Raw genomic sequence first — 19,922 nt, forward strand, 5'->3', positions numbered from 1 at the left:
AATCATGGTGATTGTGTTACTGGTATGTATTTGTATGTTCTTTCGTGAGATGCCATGTATTTAAAATAAAATGGAGCCCCAGTAGTTTCAAGAGAAACTTAGCCAGTTGGCTTCCCTTGCCCTAAACTGGTGGTGAGGCTGAAAGTGAAGCAGTTTAGTAGCTTCAGGCCTAGAAGCTGAGGTGGAACTCAGTGTATTTTGGTGTGGGTGAGCTGCAGTGGTGGATGGCTGTGATGAGGGCATGTTGGATATTAAATGGTAGGGTAAAGCATAGAGGAATTTCTCCTCTTTTGGAAATTTTCCCTATGTTTCCACAAGCCATACACAGCTTGTTTGGTACAGGACTGTCATCTTTTCAGGATGCAGAGGCCTAGACCCCCGTACCCAAAGCTCTCAAGAGCCTCTGTGATAGGCCCTTGTGGACCCTATTGTGTGGAGTAACAAGAAAGGGTTTTGCCCTGTCTGAGCCCCTCTGGGATGTGATTCACCCAGTGTAGGTGGGGGAGATTTGTAGATGGGGAGATAAAGAAGATGGGGGCATGGGCACCAGGTTTGTATAATTTTTGGTGGTGCCCAGAACGGGTCGCAGAACCGTCCCGTCCATAGGATGGAATGGGGCAACTGCCCTGAGCCCCATGCTTTGGGGGGCCCTGCGTTTCTGGGGGATACGGGGTCTAGGGCGGCCCGGGAGATTAGCAGAGGGCCTGGGGCCGGCAGCAGAGAGCAACCCAGCCCCAGTACGCCCCTGCTTCACCCTCTCCCTGCCCCCATTCCACCCCTTCTCCCAAGCTCCCGCCCCGCCTTTTTCCGGCTTTCACCCCTTCCCCGAGCGACGCCAGGAGCCGGTGGAGCAGGGCGGCGGGGTGGGCTGGGGGCATCCTGGTCCCTGCGTCCCCCTGAAGCGCAGGGCCCCCCGAAGCACAGTAAGCCCAAACATTGGATATAATATAGCAGACTAGATTCTGAATTTACTTACACAGGTTTTACATAAATTTCACTACATTGATTTCAGTGGAATTACTCCAGATTTAAATTGGTGCAACTGAGAGCAAAATCAGGTTCCATGAGTTTAGCACTATCTGGATGCAGCAGGATCTGCCAAAATCCACTTGCAGAATTAAGCAGTGAGGAAAATATGTGCACATGTTAATTTGGCAATTATATCCCCTAGTGTGGGAAGAACATATCTTTTTCTTTTAGCTGATTAAATACAAATCAAATCAACACATATTCTCACACTCTACTCCTTTTTATGACAGGAACTGTAGGTGTGCTCCATTCTCTAGGTTCTGTTATAGCTGCAATTATTATTTGCAGGTTTACCATTCTGCCTAGTTCCTCCTTCATTATAGGAAATAATGTGACTGGAATTCTGTGAGCTGTGTTAATGCTATAAGGTATTGCCCCTTCTTTCAGTTTTATCTGCACTGGCTCACACTTCAGAAGGCGCATGCCCCCACATCTAGATAAAATAAAGGTTAATTGCGTGATTGAAAGTTGTCTAATTACATTACTTATATACTGTCACTCTTGGTATAGTCCTGAGTTGTCCCCTGATGCTCTGATTGCCTGGGTAGAATATTGAAGCACAAGATGCATGAGGTAATATCTTTTATTGGACAAACTTCTATGTGGAATACAAAAAAATTATTATTTTCTAATAGCCTGAAGTAACATCCCAACAAATGATGGCCTTCTACCAAATCAGAAATGGACAACTATGCAAGGTCGACTAAATAAGACCTCATCATTAATGTGAACCTCTTTGTAGACAGATACCTGTTGGCAACACTTGTATCGAGTACCTTGTCAAGCCGATAAAGATACTGAAATTGTTATAATCTGAAGAACCTCCTGAGGAACCTACTATGACTTCATAAGGGCCTTTCCATCCCCCACTAGATGGGTGTTGCTAAGAGAGGCAGGGGGATGGGAACTGAACAAAGCGTTCTTTTGGTGGGATGGACCTGATGGTTGCAGGCTCTAGGTGAGGCAGGCGCTGCTGTGTAAGGGCTCTGGCTGAGTTAAAATGTGTGGGTTTTTGGCAATGTGGTCTGGTGGCATTCCCTTGGATCCCCCTGAAACAACAGTAGTGTTAGCTGTGGGATGGTGATTAAATAAACCCATGCTATCAAATAGAAGCAGGATATACATAGCAGCCACAGCTATGACCAGAAAGAGCTAAGAAGGAACAAGCTAAGTTACAGGCATGGGAGAAAGGAACAAAGGGGGCTTGAAGGGAGACAAAACTGGCAGAGATGGCATGGATAAATAGGAGGCGGGTCATGTGGAAGGGAATGCAGAACCAGTGAAGGGAGCCATGAGATCAGCGTGGTTAGTGAGGAAAATGAGTTTGATAGCAAAATTGGGATAGATTGGAGCAAGGTGGTGTCAAGAAAGCCAAAGACCAATTGGTTACAACAGTCCCTTATCTGTTATGCAGCATTGCTGCATGCTCTTAAATATCTGCTGCATTCCACCCTAGTGGTCCTGATAGGTAAAGTTATTCTCTGTGTGTAGTTCGGTTTATAAAGCTCTTTGGGATCCATCAGTAAGACATTATATACAGTACAACTTTCTACTAAGTGTAGCACATTTCATATACACATTGTCCCAAAATTATTTTCAGAAATAAAATTCACAATTACACAGATTGTATATGTTAAACTATAGAAAAATTGTTGTAAAGATATTATATGGTTAAATTATGGTGTTCAGTTACAAAACTAATAACTGAGAGAAATAAGAAGCATAGGCAAAAGATTAAAGATATCTTAAGATCAGATTGTAAAATAGCTGATGAGGCAGAGCAGAACAGGAAGGCTGTTCTAGATGGTGGGAGATGCAGAGAAAGCGCTGTCACCAATAGTGGACACGTTAGGGAAACCAAGAGAGAGGTTGTACAGTTGTAAGTATATTTTGTTAAAAATAATTTTAGAACTATAAAGCTGGAAGGTCTAAGGATTAAGTCTTGAACTCACTGTCATCATAGGTTCAAAAACTTGGCAGGGCTGACTTACAGTTTTGTCATTCTGAGATAAAGTTCAGTTCCATATTATCTGTCTTTTTGATGCTACTTTAAGAATTGAGAGTCTGTCTGCTCTGTGTAGGAATTAAAGATGTTAATGGCAACAGGGATATGTATGAAAAGATGGAAGGGGATGATGTCTTGTTTTCCTGCTCAAAGGAGGGGGCAGGGCCCTAACTGTGTATGTGGAAAGCTCTATACAACACTCATAGGTTACCTAGGGAGGTGGTGGAATCTCCATCCTTAGAAATTTTTAAGGCCCAGCTTGACAAAGCCTTGGCTGGGATGATTCAGTTGGGGTTGGTCCAGCTTTGAGCAGGGGGTTGGACTAGATGACCTCCTGAGGTCTCTTCCAACCCTATTCTTCTATGATTCTCATCTCATTTGGGGAATGGGGCAATGTGTTGCTTGGGTTGGGGAAGCACCCCTGTGCCTGTGGGATAGGAGGGACGGATGGGTCTCTGTGAAGGAAGTAGAGTGGGTTTGAGTGTACAAACACATATACACCACACCTATCCACCATGCTCCATAACAAGTGGTCATGGGGGATATGGCCCCATCTGTCTGTGTAAGGGTGACCAGATGTCCCGATTTTATAGGTCCTGATATTTGGGGCTTTGTCTTATATAGGTGCTAATTACCCCCCACCTCCTGTCCCGATTTTTCATCCTTGCTATCTGGTCACCCTAGTCTGTGTGGGGGAGAGAGATGTCTCTTGATTAGGGGTGGGGAGAAAGGAAGGGTAGTTGGTCTGTCTGAGCCTGTGGGTGAGTGACTTATGCCCTTTAGCTGTGGGGCAGAATGGCAGTGGGTCTGCCAGTGTGTGAGTGGCACATGCTCCCACCTGTTCAGGGGAAATGGCCTTTGAGTGGGGAAAAGGAGTGGACAGTGAGGCAGATCTGTCTGCGGACGAGTGATCCATGCCCCCTTTCTGAGTGGGGTGGAGACACATGCCCTCTGTCTGCTGGGGAGGGGCAGTCGGTCTGTCTGTCTGCCTGGCGTGGCACTTGCCCCGAAGGAAGGGCGATAGGTAAGTGCCATGTGCCCTCTGGGGGAGGGGTGGGTCTCTGAAGCGGGAGTTCGCAGTCCTTCCCACCGGAAAGAAGGGGGGGAGTCGCCGCCTCATTGTGCTCCGCTCTGGTTTGAAAGCAGCGCCCCGCCGTGCGCCCACGCCGCGCTGTGATTGGTCCAGAGGCACGGAGGGGGCTGGTTCGTGCCAGGCCCCGGCGTGTCCCGGCAATGCGGTCCGGCCGGTTCCGCTGCCCCCGCTTTCTGAGTTCCATTCAGTGTGTGTGCGGGCCCTGAAGGGGAGCTGGCTGGGCTGGGCGAGATCTGTGCTGCCGCCGTCGCTGCTGCTACCGCTGCCGCCATGGAGAGAGGAGGCGGTGGCTGCGGGAGGGGGTGACTCCGCGCACCTTCCCCCGATGAGACTGTGCCTGGCCTGGCTGGGCTGCTACACCCTGTCCCTGTGGGTGCTGAGGAGGAGGATGTGGTCTGGCCCTGCCAGGTACCTGAGGAGCCCTTTATCCAGGTCCCTCTACATGAATATGATGGGCAGCCACAGCCAGCCAGCCCCGGGCACCAAGGAGAACCACCAGGTACAGCCCCGAGAGGCAGCAGCTTCCCCCCTCCCCCAGGGGCAGGGGCTCCCCGCCCCCATCCGGCCCCCGAGAGACAACACCCCTCCCCCAAGGAACAGGGTGGGGGGACTCTGCTGAGAGCACCATGCACGGGGACTCTTTCCCCATCCAGCTCCTTAGAGGCTGCCCCCCACCCCAGGGAACGGGAGTTGAAGGGTGTGAGAGCACTGGTGAGGGAGGGAGAGGTGGGAGCCTATGGGGGGGCACAGAGTATAACGGGGATGGGGGCACTGAGCACAGGGAAGTGCACGAGGGTATGATCTGTGGGGCACAGAGTACAAGGAGTAAGACGCTTGTGGAGTGGAGTGAGAAGGACCCAGACCAGAGAGTCCAGGCAAATGTCTGCTGGCGTGAAACAAAGGGAGTGGATAGCTGATTTTTATTGATTAGAAAGTTTGTGTTTGTTCTCTGTGTAAAAGATATTTAGGAAATTTTAGTACTGTACATAAATTGAGAAAAGCAGCATAGAGAGGAAAATTTTTAGTGCAATATATGTGGATTTTACAAAATTGTACAGTGCACTTGAGTACAGTTGTAAATGTTAATTAAAATGATCTAGGATAGCAACATATGGATTGAAGATTAGCTCAAAGGTTGAAAATAAATAGTAACAATAAATAAAGTCTTAAGTTGCAGAAAGGTGCCTCAAAAAGGATTCATGAGGTTCTACCTCCATGCTAGGCACGGGACTTGATGACTTCTCGAGGTCCCTTCCAGTCTGCTGTTCTGTGATTCATGGTTGTGATTCATGTTAGGATCTTTATTTCACTTCTTGATGATCTAGATAAGGGAGTAAACAGAACCTTAATGACAGTTGCAGATGGTGTTACATTTGGTGGGGTTGCAAGCACGAAGACAGAGAAATGCCAACTAATATAACTGGGGGAAAATAATCTGAAATATAGTGAAAGTGAGAAACTAGGCAGCAACAAAGTTTAGAGAGACTTGGATTGATGGTGGACAACAAGCTAGGTATGAGTTTGCAATATGATATGACTACAATGCAAGCTTAATTCAATTTTTGGGTTGCATATGCATGTGTATTGGTCATTTCATGGAGGAAGAAGGGACTATGCCTTTTCAGTCCAGCTCTTCTGTGATATGACTGCACCTGGAATATACTGAAAGCCTGGAGGGAGTTCAAGAAAGAGAAATACAAATTATCATGACACTGAAGGAATTGACTTATTGAGGAAAAACTGAGTAAAATATACATATCTTGAATTATTGGGGGAAATATAGTCTATAAGTACCTGAAGGGTACAAACATAAAAGAGGGAGATTAATTGCATAGGCATTGATCCTGCAAGTCCATTCCATTGAGGTGGACACAGAGGTTTTGGAGGATCAGGGTCTTTATGTGACTCATCAGTGTATAACTAGTCTTAGTGATTGGATGAGACTGAGGGATAAAATATAGGCTTAATATCAGAGGAAACTTCCTCACAGTGGAACAAAGGAGACTTTGGAAGCTCCGTAATTTGAAATGTTTAGAACTAATCTGGAAACAACAATAGATCAAGAACATGTACAATACGGAACCATTTGTCATTTTCAGGTAGATAGATTGAATGAACTAATGGGTCTTTTCCATCTCTAATTTTTGGTCTGGGTTTTAGGATTTAGCATGGATTTATTGAGTGTTTAGTGAACCTCCTAAAGAAATTATAATGAATAAAAGCTGACTAATTTCCATAGGGCTACTTGTATGAATAAGTATGATGGGATCCTAAGTAAAATGTAAGGCCATGTCTACACTTAAAAGCTTACAGCTGTACTAATACAGTTGCGTTGCTGTACGAGCACTAGTGTAGCAGTGTTATGCTGATGGGAGAGAGCTCTCCCACTGACATAATAAAACCATCTCAATGAGTGGTGATAGCTATGTCGGTGGGAGAGTGTCTCCTGCCGACATAGCGCTGTGCGCATGAGTGGTTATGTTGACAAAACTTATGTTGCTTAGTGGTGTACCCCTGAACCACAAAAGTTTTGCCGACATAGCCTTACTTTTACTGTTTGGCTTTTCATCCTTATGTAAAGTAGTTAACTCACCAGTCAGGTGTGTTTTGGGTTTTTGTTTGTTGTTGACAAGTTTTGGCAATAATAGTAGTAGAGAGTTTTGAAAGTTTCTTTTGGTAATTATAGTTACTGCTTTTATTATTGTTCCATTACAAACCCTTATTTTTCAGTTGTTTATAAAACATTTGCAAAAACTTGATCCAGGCTGGAACTCAGCTGACATTTCTGTTCATGTGCAAGCAGTTAAAAAAAACAACTTTCAGTTTTGGTTTTTTTTGAGCTTTGTTAGAAACTCGTATAATGATGTACAGTGTCTTCTACTTGTATTGAAATATCTTCTTAGTTGGATGGAGTAAGGAACTTGGACTTTTTTTTTTTTCATATAAAATAGCCAATTTGTTGGTTTCTGATGCTTTATTGCTCCCCTACAGATCAAAGGTGATTTGAGCTGCAGTGGTTCTGTATTATAAGTTGATGATATTAGGCTTTGGTCTTACCTTTGAATTTTTGGGGTCAGATGTCAAGGTAGCAGCTCTGCTAAGACCTTTACATTAATAGATATTAAAGTTTACTGTCAGCTGCATTCATATCCTGTGAAGCTGTCCATGGTTGATCCCTTTAAGGAGCTGGTTGAAATGGAAAGTTATGGATTTTATTGCACCATACTTCGCATGGTCTCTTCTTTTACCCTTTTTCTTTAGAATAATACTAGAAGGCTTTAAGCTTACAAGAAGGACCTACCATGTTGTATTCTATGACAGGGATCGGCAACCTTTGGCACGCGGCTCGCCCGGGTAAGCACCCTGGCGGGATGGGCCAGTTTGTTTACCTGCCGCATCCACAGGTTCAGCCGATCGCGGCTCCCACTGGCTGCGGTTCGCCACTCCAGGCCAATTGGGGCTGCGGGAAGCCACGGCCAGCACATCCCTCAGCCCACGCCGCTTCCCGCAGCCCCCATTGGCCTGTAGTGGTGAACCGCGGCCAGTGGGAGCCGCAATCGGCCGAACCTGCGGGCGCAGCAGGTAAAGAAGCCGTCCCGTCAGGATGCTTACCCTGGCGAGCCGTGTGCCAAAGGTTGCCAATCCCTGTTCTATGATGTGCAGTAATATGTCTGTTGTGATATACTAGATCTCTCCATCTCCTAACTTGATGGCCCAAACTAACATTTCTACAGACAGGAGAAAGGCAAAAATAATACAAGCAGATAATTTTACAAAAAAAAAAAAATTGTAGCCTGAAGCTTTCCTTCTTTACTGTTGCTTACAATTTTCCATGTTGTTACCACCAAAGTGCCCGGGTAGATCAGCCGGTGATTGTTTTAACCACTGTCCTCTAATTTGTTGAGGTTTGGGGGGGGTAGGAGTTAAAAAGCTGTTGACTGCCAGCAATTTGTCTGCAATAGAGCTCTCACTGTTTCTACCACTGGTGGAGCTATGCTGGTGGTATCAACAGCAGAAAACTTTAAGAAGAAAAAGCCTAGTGTAGATAAGAAGTGGCGCTTCAAACCATGCTACCTGCAAACATATTTGAAAGAGCTATTTGAAATATGATTTTACTAGAACTGTACCTAGCTTATGAACCGTTCTGAAACTACTGTAGAATTTGCTTCTGTATGGAAAGACCCTAAAACACCTCTTTGCTCTGGGTCTTTGTTTTGACGGAGTCAGTACTTGAGAAGCTGGACTATTTGCCTTGTTGCAGCTGTCTGCTCCCCTCTGCTTGCTGGCACTGTTATTGTGAGCCAGCAGGATATTGAAACATAAATCCTGTATCATTATTTGTATTACAGTAGTACCTAGAAGTCTCATTGTGTTAAACACTGTGCAAATATACATTAAGAGACAGTTCCTCTCCCAGCAAGTGAATGTAACAAACAAATGGAGAGGTGGGACAGGATATGTATATGTTTTTGCATAGCATTGCTACCTGCACAATTTTAGGTGTTAGGACAGGTGTTTTTTGTTTTTAAATAAACGTATAAGTGTCAGCTCTCCCAGCTGACCACTTGCCTAATCCTCATCAATTTGTGCCCCTATGCAGGTTTTTTGTAAGGCCCCATTTACAGTCCCATTTCAGCTTTTAAAAAAGGGCCTTGTAAGGCCCCATCTACACTACAAATAGAATCACATTATGGAATTATGTTGCAACATGGTTGCCCTGACACAGTTCAGTTGCAGTTTGGATAATTCAAGACTTTAGCAGATTTTGGGGCATGGTTTATGAGATCTTTGTGGCAGGAACTGTCTCTTTGTTCTGTTTGTACAGCGCCTGATACAGTGGGGTACTGGTCCATGACTAGAGCTCTTAGGCACCACAATAACATAAATAATAAAGTCCCTTCTACACTGTAATTTGTAATCCCCCTTTAATTGTGTTGTTATATCTCCCAACATGGTTATATTTTTAGTGTAGACAGGGCCTGTGTATCAGTATCCTATAATTCCACCACAGCAGAGCTAGTAAGCAAAACATAAATATGTGAAGTGATATTAGTGTGTTTTTGCTCATAAAAATGGTATCATGTTTGTTTCTCAGTGGCTTCCACATTAAATTTGCTCAGTTTACAAATCAAAAGATGCTTTTTCTAATTGCGTTCCTGCAGATTCAGTCTGAACTCTGAATTCAACCTAGGTTCTTTCCTTCTGATGCATTAGCAACAGTAGTAAAGATTCTGCATGCCAAATGACCTTTCTACATCTCTGCAACTACACTGTCTTCAAATGAGGCCCTCAGTGACACCGGAGCAATGCCCTTTTTTTCAGTGGGGCAGCAATGATATAAATGATTGTTTACTAAGTTCCAATCTTCTTGATAATGCACAAGATGGGAAAAATATCCTCAACTTTGATGATTAAATTAAAACAACAGAAATTATTCTGCGTGCACACAAAATATCTGAGTCATTGTCACTGTCCCTTTTGAAAGACATAGACCTGTACTTTGAATAAAAAGTGGTAGGACTAATTACAGGCCATCTGCTGCTAGTAAGTTTGCCTTCATTTTACCTTCATGACCCAGGTTATTGTGAGGCATCTTCTCCGTCATGCCATATTTCCATCAATCTCCCCCACTAAGGAATTTAATAAAGAAGCCAACCAACAATATAACATCAGAGCGATAACAGGGAATCTCAATTGGTGTAATTTACTCCCATGTCTCTTATGCTAACATAAACATTCTGGCTTGCTTGCTTAGGCACCACTAGATATGTAACCAGATATGCACAGAGCCATGTTGACTTCTGCAGGGGACCACATTGGCACAAGTCTGCACTCATGTCAATTTTATTTCAGGATTGGGACCTTATGTTTGTATCACCTTACCATGGAACTTGTATTCCCCTTTCACATTACTTTTGGACTTGGGCAATTGAATTTAAAAGCTTATCTACATTGGGAGGTCTTCAGGATTTGCTATTTCTGATTAGGTATTCCTGATTAATGAAATGTGTGGATTCTCTTATTCCAGAATTAGGGCCTTATTCCAAATTAGTTTAATCCACTTTGGAAGTGAGTTAAACTAATTTGGAAAAAGACACTCTTACTCTGGTGTAAGAGCATTCACACATTTCGTTAATGAAGAATAATTAATTAACTTTTAATTCATACCCTCCCTTATTCCAGATTAATTTTAATGTGTAAAAAGGCTGCACCTTCCATGCTGAAAGGCCAAAAGAGAAGAGTGAAGTAAGAAAATCACTAGTAAGAGGGAGTGAATTACACTTTATTCCAGCTCCTCAGATTGCAAATTACATCAGTTTAGACATGTTGGTAAATTAGTAGATGTAGGCGTAAGAACGACTTACATCATTCTCAAATTTAGCTCATAATGGATAAGAACAGCAGAACTAATTCTGGACATTCTTGGGGTTATACTGTGCTCTTTTTTTTTTTTTTTTTTTTTGTCCCCTGCCCAAAATAGAATATTAAAGCAAACCCTGACCATGAAAAGGCTGAACAATTAGATTTTCTAGCTTTGTGATGGAAACTCTCTGATATGTGCCTACAAATTCTGATTGGTTGGTGCCTCAGGAGGTTCTGAAAAGTTCCCTCATAACAATTTGGTGTATCAGTAGTTCTGAGGTCTTAACAAAAATTTTCATACCAGTAATTGGCTTTGCTGAGGGTTTGCAGTAATTTTTAACAGGAAGATGGCTCTTTATCCCCAGAGACTTGAACTTCTTTAAAAGGGAGACCAAAGCAAAATTCCATCTGAAAACTGCTTATTCTTGGATCTATTCATAGGCACATCCCGAATGAAAAGTTTAGCAGAAGAGTGCTTTGGTCACAGGGAACAATACTTTGCCCTGGTCTACACTGGGGGGGGATCGATCTAAATTACGCAACTTCAGCTACGTGAATAACGTAGCTGAAGTCGATGTACTTGGATCTACTTACTGCAGTGTTTTCACTACGGTGAGTCAACTGCTGCTGCTCCCCTGTTGACTCTGTCTGTGCCTCTTGCCGAGCTGGAGCACAGGAGTCGACGGGACAGCGCTCGGGGATCAATTTATTGCGTCTAAACTAGATGCGATAAATCAATCCCTGCTGGATCGATCGCTGCCCGCTGATCCGGCCAGTAGTGAAGACAAACCCTAGTCACCGATTCCACAGGTTTTAGAGTTCCTAGATGAATGGCTATCACCAGGCCTTCATGATAATACAGTAGGGTGCTAGAAGATAAAGGTGGTCACCCTGATCAAAGTAAACAAGACTAAAAAGGATCAATGTGTAGAGCAATGTGTCCTAGTGGCCGTGTATTGTAAAGGTTCTGAGTTTGGCAAAATTGTTACAACATCCACATATTAAGAGGTGTGGGATTTAAGTGTTGTGCTGCAAGTTACAGAAGAGCAACCTCTTGAGCTTTTAGAATGCATTCCTGATTGTTGTCATCTCAGGGACAAGAGTTTCAAGCTTGGGTCTGTATCCATAGAAGAGTAGAGTTTTATGTTTGCCAGGGGAAAATGGATTGGAGACTTCTGCTGTAGTTGGAGCCAATGTTCATTTTGTTTCTTATATAGAAATCCTGAAATTTATAACTCTCCCAATCTTGGGAAGTTTTGGTTGTGGGGTTGAGTCTCTATATCTGGCCATTCCATTAGTAGATTGTGTGAACTATAAATGTGTGCCATCTTGTGCTCTCCCAGTGGTATAATTACCCTCCCAGCCCACTGAGTCCTCTTTCTTGTAGGATGGAGTTCTTCTGTGCAGTCAGGGTTGAGTCATGAAATCAGGGCCCAAGAAAGAACTGGGACAAAGCTGTGTTTTTCAGTCTCTTCTGCCCACCTCCTTTATTTAATCTCTCCCTGATGCTGCCCTCTTCCTCTGTCACTCCCATCTCCCCATTTTCCCTGGGCTTGTGCAACTGGAATCATGATCAGGCTGAACTGTGCTCTCTTCAGACATAATGCTGATCCTAATCGACTGGAAGGCGGTGGTGGTGATGGTGATCAGTAAATGAGGTTCACCTTCACATCTGAGAGCACTGTCTTGCAGCGCTGCCTGTTCCTGTTGGCACAAGAAGCTGGACTTAGTTCAGCATTCAAACCCAGGGTTCCCTGGGTTTGGTGGTGCACTACCTCTAAACAACTGCTGTCTTGAGGTCTTTTATTAATGGTTCTACTTTGCTCATAGACTGTGCAACTGACCTGTTTAGCAGGCCTTTATTTTTTTGGCTACATTCATCTTAATAATTAACAGGGAAGTATGAGAAATAAGGTTTAGGGCAAAGACAGCATTGGAGGACTCAAATAGGAATGGAGGACAAAAATAATAATACAAAACGGTTAGTGATGAGCAAGGATGGAATTGCATGGTTAGGTGTAAAGAGCCAATGGATGTGTAGGTGATAAATATTCAATGTCATGGAAGAATGAGCAGAAGTAGTGGGGAAATAAATCAGTGATTGTTAATTTAATAGTGGAAGGCAAAAATCGAGAATACAGTCAAAGGTGCCATTGGAGCCTTCCTGAAACAGACAGAGAAGCAATGTCCTGGTTGCAAATAGAAATGTCTTATGCAGTTTGTGTGGAAATGATTGTTAAATAGCACATGATGAAAGGAGCTCTCCTATCCAGATTTCATTTGTCCACCAGGCTGAAAGGATAGTGCTGCCATTTAGCTCATGCTAAGGTTTGCTTTGCATGGCAAAACTTACCTATCTAGTTCATATTTTTAATAGTGATGTCAGGAAGAAGTTGTATAGCATAGCAATAGTCATTTAGCAAGATTTGTGGACCAACTTGTTGGTACCTGAATAGCAGGAAACATTGTCAGTTTTTCAAGGAGTGTTCAAAGGTAATATACAGAGTCAGTGGAGAAAGGAAGGGTGTTGGCTTGCAATATAGTTTAGATACTTTATTTTCTTTCCAGGGAAGGTATTGCAGGTGTATTCCTGAATTCCGTTTGGTAGGAGGCCCCATGAAGAGCTGAGTGATTGAGTTAGAAAATGGAAGTTAACTAGTGGAGTCTAATCATTCAGCTGTTTTTATAGAAGATACTTTGTGAAACAACGGTCCACGGTACTATGTAAAACGCAGTTTTTAAAACATTATTTCTTCAAGATTAGTCTGCCTGCATTTTATTACAATCCAAACCTAAATTCACCTTGAATTTATTAGTCTATAGAGTTCCTAAATTTATTTGTAGAACAGCTTGATATATTGGTCTTATATGATTTTCATTATTTTTTGAACTACTGTTTTTTATTGCTTAAGTTTTAAAATGTTGTTCCTTTCTTTCTCTGTAGTGGTACATGTGCAACACAGAGCAGTTGTGTGAATCCCTTCAGCCTATCTTTGTCCAGAGTTACCTTGACCAGGGAACACAGATCTTCTTAAACAACAGCATTGAGAAATCAGGCTGGCTCTTTATCCAGCTCTATCACTCTTTCGTGTCCTCAGTTTTTAGCCTGTTTATGTCTAGGACATCTATCAATGGGTAAGTGAAAAGGTGGTACTAGCTCAGATTTTTGTAAACCGAGATAGGATAAGAAAACTCTGGATTTGGATTTCCAGGTGCTCCGTCCTGCCACTTGATGCCCCACCATGCAGAGAGTAATCAGGTCTTTTCCAAGATACACTTAGCTTCGTTTTCTTCATTCTGTCAAATGCATCTAAACTACCTTTATGTAAATCATTTGATCTATATATTCAGTGATATTTTTCCAATTTCAGTTAAGCTGTGATAAAAGAAAAATGTAAATATCTAGAAGGTCAGAAAAGCTCTGCTGTATCTTTTTAAATTATAAAGAATCCTACCTCCTATTAAAAAAAAAAAAAAAATTGGCAAAAGAAGTTCACGGGACTCTAAATTAGAACATAAAAGCTACTTTTTCTCCCTGTTCCCTCCCAAATTTACCATGGAGTGGGGGTCCCCTCCTTGTGATTCAACAGTTATTTCCCCCCACACACACTTTTTTTTTTTTTTTCACCCTTTGCTTTACTTGCCTTCCCATCTCTAGAGAGCACATTGGTGGTGACTGTCCTAGTTGAAGATGGTTGTATGAGCACTGCCCATCAGGATAGCTCCTGCATTTATTGGAGGGATTGCTGCAGAGCATTTGAAAATTCTTCTCCCACTTTCCTTTCAAGGTTGTGTGCATTGCCTCCCTAGTTCTACTAGGGCGACCAGATGTCCCGATTTTATAGGGACAGTCCCGATTTTTGGGTCTTTTTCTTATATAGGCTCCTATTACCCCCAACACACTGTCCTGATTTTTCACACTTGCTGTCTGGTCACCCTAAGTTCTACTGGGAATGGAGCAAGAGACAAGATACAGAAATCTAGCCTAGATTTCCTGCATAATACAATGTGGAACAGTTACCACAGGGCCATGCGCTTAGACTCAACCCCCCCTCTGGAAATAGTCTTTATGGGTGTCCGCTAGGGCTCAATGGGAAAACATTTTTTGTTCTGTGAGAATTTTTGAGATTTAAAATAATTTTCCTCTCCTGAATTGGGACAAAAGTCAAAATCTAAAACTTTTGTGAATTGATAGTGTAAAAAAACAACACCCAAAAGCCTTCAGATCTAGTCAATTGAAATATTTTGTTTAAATTCATTTTGATTTCCACTTTATTATTTAACATTTTTTATTAACTAACTTTATTATGAAACAAATTCAAACAGAAAAAGGGATGTTTTGATAATTTAATTTTATACACCACATAGCTTTAGGCCTCCAAGCATCCTATGTTAAAGCTTTTGTGGTACGCTTAGGCTTGTAAAATTGGTCTGCACAATATTCAGTGCTGTCTTCTAACCCTTAAAACAGTGATTTTCAAACTTTTGTACTGGTGACCCCTTTCACATAGCAAGCCTCTGAGTGCGACCCCCCTTTATAAATTAAAAATACTTTTTTATATATTTAACACCATTATAAATTATGTAGGCAAAGCAGGGTTTGGGGTGGAGGCTGGCAGCTCGCAACCCCCATATAATAACCTCGTGACCCCCTCAGGGGTCCCAACCCCCAGTTTGAGAACCTGCTTTAAAATACAAAAATAGATTTTATATCATTTTGTTTCTGGGCAGTCAGGGAACCCATCCCAAACAAGATATCAAGCTTGACTGGTGGGTATCTTGGCGGGAGGGTGGGGATGGGAAAGAGAGTGAGTGAGGAGAAGGCTGTTCATTTGGTATCCTCATTTCTGCAGACCATGCAAAAATTCCCTTACTATTACAATCTCTTCCCTGCCCCTCTCCACCACAATCAGGCATATGACCAACTTCACCTCAGGTCTGATGCTTTGTGGAAAATGCATCTGATTATAGCTACATGCTTGACTTTTTTTTTTTTTTTTTTTTTAATTTTAAACTTCCCTTGCACGGCTACACAGTATGATCTGAGAATAGTATCTGGCTACTATGGCTAGCAAAATTATCTTTCACCTTATTTCACAACCAGATGTTCATGTGAGCTTTCCTGTGGAGTGCTTAGTTCCTTGTAGCTTTATATATAGGTCTCTTTGGTCTCCCCTTTTTCCTTCCTCTCCCATCTTTCTTTTTCTCAAACGCTTTCTAGTGCTTTGAACGACACCTCACAGTGCCTTTTAGGAACAATAGCTATGAGCCAATTATACATTGTAGACTGATATAAATGTACTGCAAGGGGGCTCTGCTTAAATGGGCTATACTCTATATTTAAAATCCCCCCCCCCCTTAGCCTCTGTACTAGAAATTTAACTGATGGTTTCTTCTATATCACTTAATTCAGTGTGCATCCGTTACTAATAAATTCTGCCTTTCCTGGGTGACTTCTTTCTCACCCCTCATCCTGTTTCATCATTTTTGCTGCTTATTCTCTTCAATTTCCCTGTCCTTGCTCTTGATCATAAATCTCTTTGCTGCTATGGCCTATTTGTACTAGTCATTGTCTTTCCTAGGTTTGACTTCATACCTCAAGGTAGACTGAAATAATATTCTTTATTCCCCTTGCATCTGTTACTGACCAATTCTTTCTTCCCCTACCTGCTGTCCTAACTCTTTCATTCTCTGAACTTCTTTCACAACAGCTGTAATCTTACACTATATATTCTTCAAACAATCACAGGTGGAGATGTCATTGACCTGATCTGTAGAGAATCCAATTGTCACCTGTAGCCAATTCCTTAATGAATTGCTCATTTTCTATTCCACATCCTTTTCTGTCACATATAGGAACTTCATATAGCAGTCACGACCACTGAAGTTGAGTCACTACATCATACAGTTCTAAAAAATAATCCTTTTTCTCTCTCACCATTCCAAACATGTTACCCTGTCTGCTCTTCACATTTCTTCACTGGCTTCCTTTCCATTTCCACATCAAATTCCTCATGCTTTGTGCCTACTTACATCTCTGTTTTCACCTCCTATTTCCTCTTATCTCGTCCTTTAGGGCCAAATCCCACTTGCTGTGCTCACATGAGGTCAGTTGCCTGTTGAAGCCAGAGGGTCATCTCATGCAAGTACAAAGAGCAGGATTTGGGCTTTATCTCTTCTTCCCACTCTTGGCTTTGTCCCTTTTTTGAACGACCCCTTTCTCTTAGACCTGCATCCCTCTTTCCAGGAACCAAATGACTTCCCTCTGCCCATCAGATTTCTTCGTAAAGCCCACACCAATGCTATCTGCATGCATTTGTTATCTGATCTTTCAACCTGCGTATTGCATTTGTCTAAATTAGATTGTAAATTCCTTTGAGCAGGGACCTTATCTGTTACTTGTTTAAAATAATTTACAGAGTGCAATAGGAGCATTTAAAGTCTTCCCTGTTTAAGTTTGCACAAAATCAGACACTGCCATCTTTACATTTCAGGTTGCTGGGAAGAGGCTCAATGTTTGTATTTTCATCAGAACAATTTCAGAGACTACTCAAAATAAACCCAGAGTGGAAATCCCACAGACTTCTTGATTTAGGGGCTGGAGATGGAGAGGTCACTAAAGTCATGAGTCCTCACTTTGAAGAAATCTATGCCACTGAGTTGTCTGAAACTATGATATGGCAGCTTCAGAAAAAGAAATACAGGTATTGTACTACATAGGTTGGCTTGATGTAATACTTGATGTGAAGGGCGTAGCAACTGCCTGTAATATTTTATGAATATTATGTGTTCCATTTATTTTATTATTGTGTTGCTTGCTATATGATTTCAGGGGATGATAGTTGAGGCATGAGCTGACCTGCACATAGACAGGAAGGCAGACAAACACCACTTATCAATACAGTGCAGAGAACAATGGCTTTGAAGTCTATCCTGCCCCCCATGATGGGGTGCATAAGAGATACAAGGTGACAAAAAGAAACAGGTTCAGGAGAGAGAGACTGGCAAAGAGCTTTGGAACTGATAAGTGGACAGCTCTGAGACATGAGAGAGACAGGGATTTATGGGAAACAGACTGAACCCCAATTCTGAGAAGTGGAAGTGTCTGGATAAGTGAGGCACATCTACGCTTTAGGCGAGACAGTTATGCATGTAGACTTTTTGTTGTTTTAAAGACTGTTGTGCTGTGTTTGCTTTTGTTGTTCTTTGTTTGTAGTGTTTAATCTCAACACTACAATCTTGTTTTGAAAATATTGATTTGTGGCATTGTATTCAAGCACTGATAACAGCTCTTGAAAGGAAGTCTTGCAGGTATCTAAATCCAGTCAGGCCTACTGTAATCAGTTAGTGCACAAGGGACTGTATGCCAAGACCCCATCTAAAGAATGGGGAAAGTGAGAGGTTCCATCCGAGAACAGGTGAATGCAAGAGGCCTAACACCTGAGGGGTTGCACCCTCAGAGACTGAGAGGAGTCAAAGATGTGGATAGTCTTGAACTGTGACACTTGAGCTTTGCTATTTCTCCAAATTCTATCAAATTTAATACTAGGATATGGCATTTCTGTAAATATTTTTATGTAGTAATTCCAAAGAAGGTCCAAACTCAGATGTTTGTGTAGTGGGGTATATAAAGCTGTCTAGTGGCTGGCTGGGAGAATGTTAACTCTGTCTTGCCTAGAGGAGTGGAGAGACCATACATATAGGCATGTCTACACTCGGGTTTTAGTTTGTACTAACTCGAGTTAGTATGGATTGAAAAAGCTTGCATACACATGATGCAAATGCTTAAAGCGCACTAACTCCCTATGTGGTATGAATTCTGCAGTCCTCTTTCAAAGTGTACAAAGTTGGTTGTGAATTGAATTAGTGTGGACTGTTTGTGTGGACGCCATGCTGCTGAGGACTACTTTGGCAGTCCTCCAACTGCTATCCCACTGCTTTGTGGGCATCTGTGACCAGCCAGCCTGTTTATCTGTGTACCCTTCACTGCTCTGAGGTCAAATTGACCAGATGTCCCCTTCCCTATTTAAAAAACTTGACCAGGGCCAGAATTTGCTCATTTGCTGCTGGATTCAAATATACCAGTATTAATGCGATATTACCCAGAACCTATACAACATTCCTCAGGCAGCTGCGTGTAGCCATGGTGTGGTCCTTGATCTCCTCGCCATTTGAGGAGAATCAATAGTGCAAGTAGCTCTTGTGACAAGCCACAGCAATAAGAAACTCTTCAAGGAAATCTCTAAACAGGTGTCCAAAAAGGGTCACAACTGGACTGCCTTTCAGTGCTATATAAAAACCAAACAGCTAAAGCAAATGTTACAAAGACAGAACAGACAATCCAGTGCTGTCTCTTCAATCTGCCTATTTTTTGAGGAACAGGACAAGATTTTTAGTTATTATGCCACTACAGAGCCCAACGTCTGCCCCCGGTATAGCAGCCTCTAAGTGACCACAGTGCTCTGTCAGCCTCTGGCAAACCTGCAAGTGATGCAGGAAAGACTTCTATGTAGAGGAGTACTAAATCTCCTCAGAAAAAACACACCTCTAAGAGATCTGCTGTACTGGAGATCCCAAGCCAAGAGCACTAAATTGAAGTCCTCAAGTTCATCTAAATCACCAGGTACCCATTGATCAGTACCAAAGAAGCATGACTGAGGTCCTATGGGCTCTGCACCAACGAAGTCAGTACTGCCTGCAGCATCTTTAATACCTCGACTGACAGACCAGAAAATGTCAGCACCATATGCGCTGCCCTCAGTGCTGCAGGCCTCTACATTATCAGTTCACCAGGTTCCTGTGCAACCTCACCTGATGCTGCAGGAGTTCAGATTTTCCAGGGATTTGTTAATCTCCAGTGAATCTAAATGTCCTTTTATTGAACTCAGTTAGGCAAGGTACCAGAGATAGCAGAAGTCTATCACCCGTACTGCCTAATACCCTTTTAACCATGCGTACGGAGAGACAAACCATCACTCCTTCATCTGCTCATCTACAAAGTCTAAAAGAGGAGAACTCTCAAATATCTGTTCGGGGCTCTTATGATATCTGCCTAGACTAGACTCTCCTGAGCTTGCTCCATCAAGGGATACTTCAAGGCTCATGAGGCCCCAACTTCCTCAGCATCCTCCTTGGTATGATGAATCCTGGATGCCTTTCCTGTTCCCATATTGCTTCTCAAATGAGCACATTGGGATCTTGGGGCTGCATACTATAATAAAGAACAAAATTGTCAGACACATAGATGAACATAATTTGTTGGGGAGGAGTCAACATGTGCAGCATCTCATAGCTCAGTGGTTTCAGCATTGGCCTGCTAAAACCAGGGGGCCATTTAGGGATCTGGGGCAAAAATCTGTCTGGGGATTGGTCCTGCTTTGAGCAGGAGGTTGGACTAGATGACCTCCTGAGGTCCCTTCCAACCCTGATATT

General features: G+C 42.7%; 1 protein-coding gene across 1 annotated transcript in view; it reads left to right on the forward strand.

The window, feature by feature from the left end:
- The first annotated feature begins 4,218 nt into the window (after nucleotides 1-4,218).
- Nucleotides 4,219-19,922, forward strand: part of METTL9 (methyltransferase 9, His-X-His N1(pi)-histidine) — a 38,270-nt gene continuing 22,566 nt past the window's right edge. Inside the window, exons 1-3 of the mRNA XM_005304718.5 lie at nucleotides 4,219-4,626; nucleotides 13,435-13,625; nucleotides 16,985-17,194. Coding sequence (XP_005304775.1) covers nucleotides 4,453-4,626; nucleotides 13,435-13,625; nucleotides 16,985-17,194 — 575 coding nt within the window. The 5' untranslated portion in view covers nucleotides 4,219-4,452. The remainder of the gene's footprint in view (nucleotides 4,627-13,434; nucleotides 13,626-16,984; nucleotides 17,195-19,922) is intronic.

This window comes from Chrysemys picta, chromosome 10 (assembly GCF_011386835.1).
Source record: "Chrysemys picta bellii isolate R12L10 chromosome 10, ASM1138683v2, whole genome shotgun sequence".
Taxonomy (NCBI): Eukaryota; Metazoa; Chordata; order Testudines; family Emydidae; genus Chrysemys; species Chrysemys picta.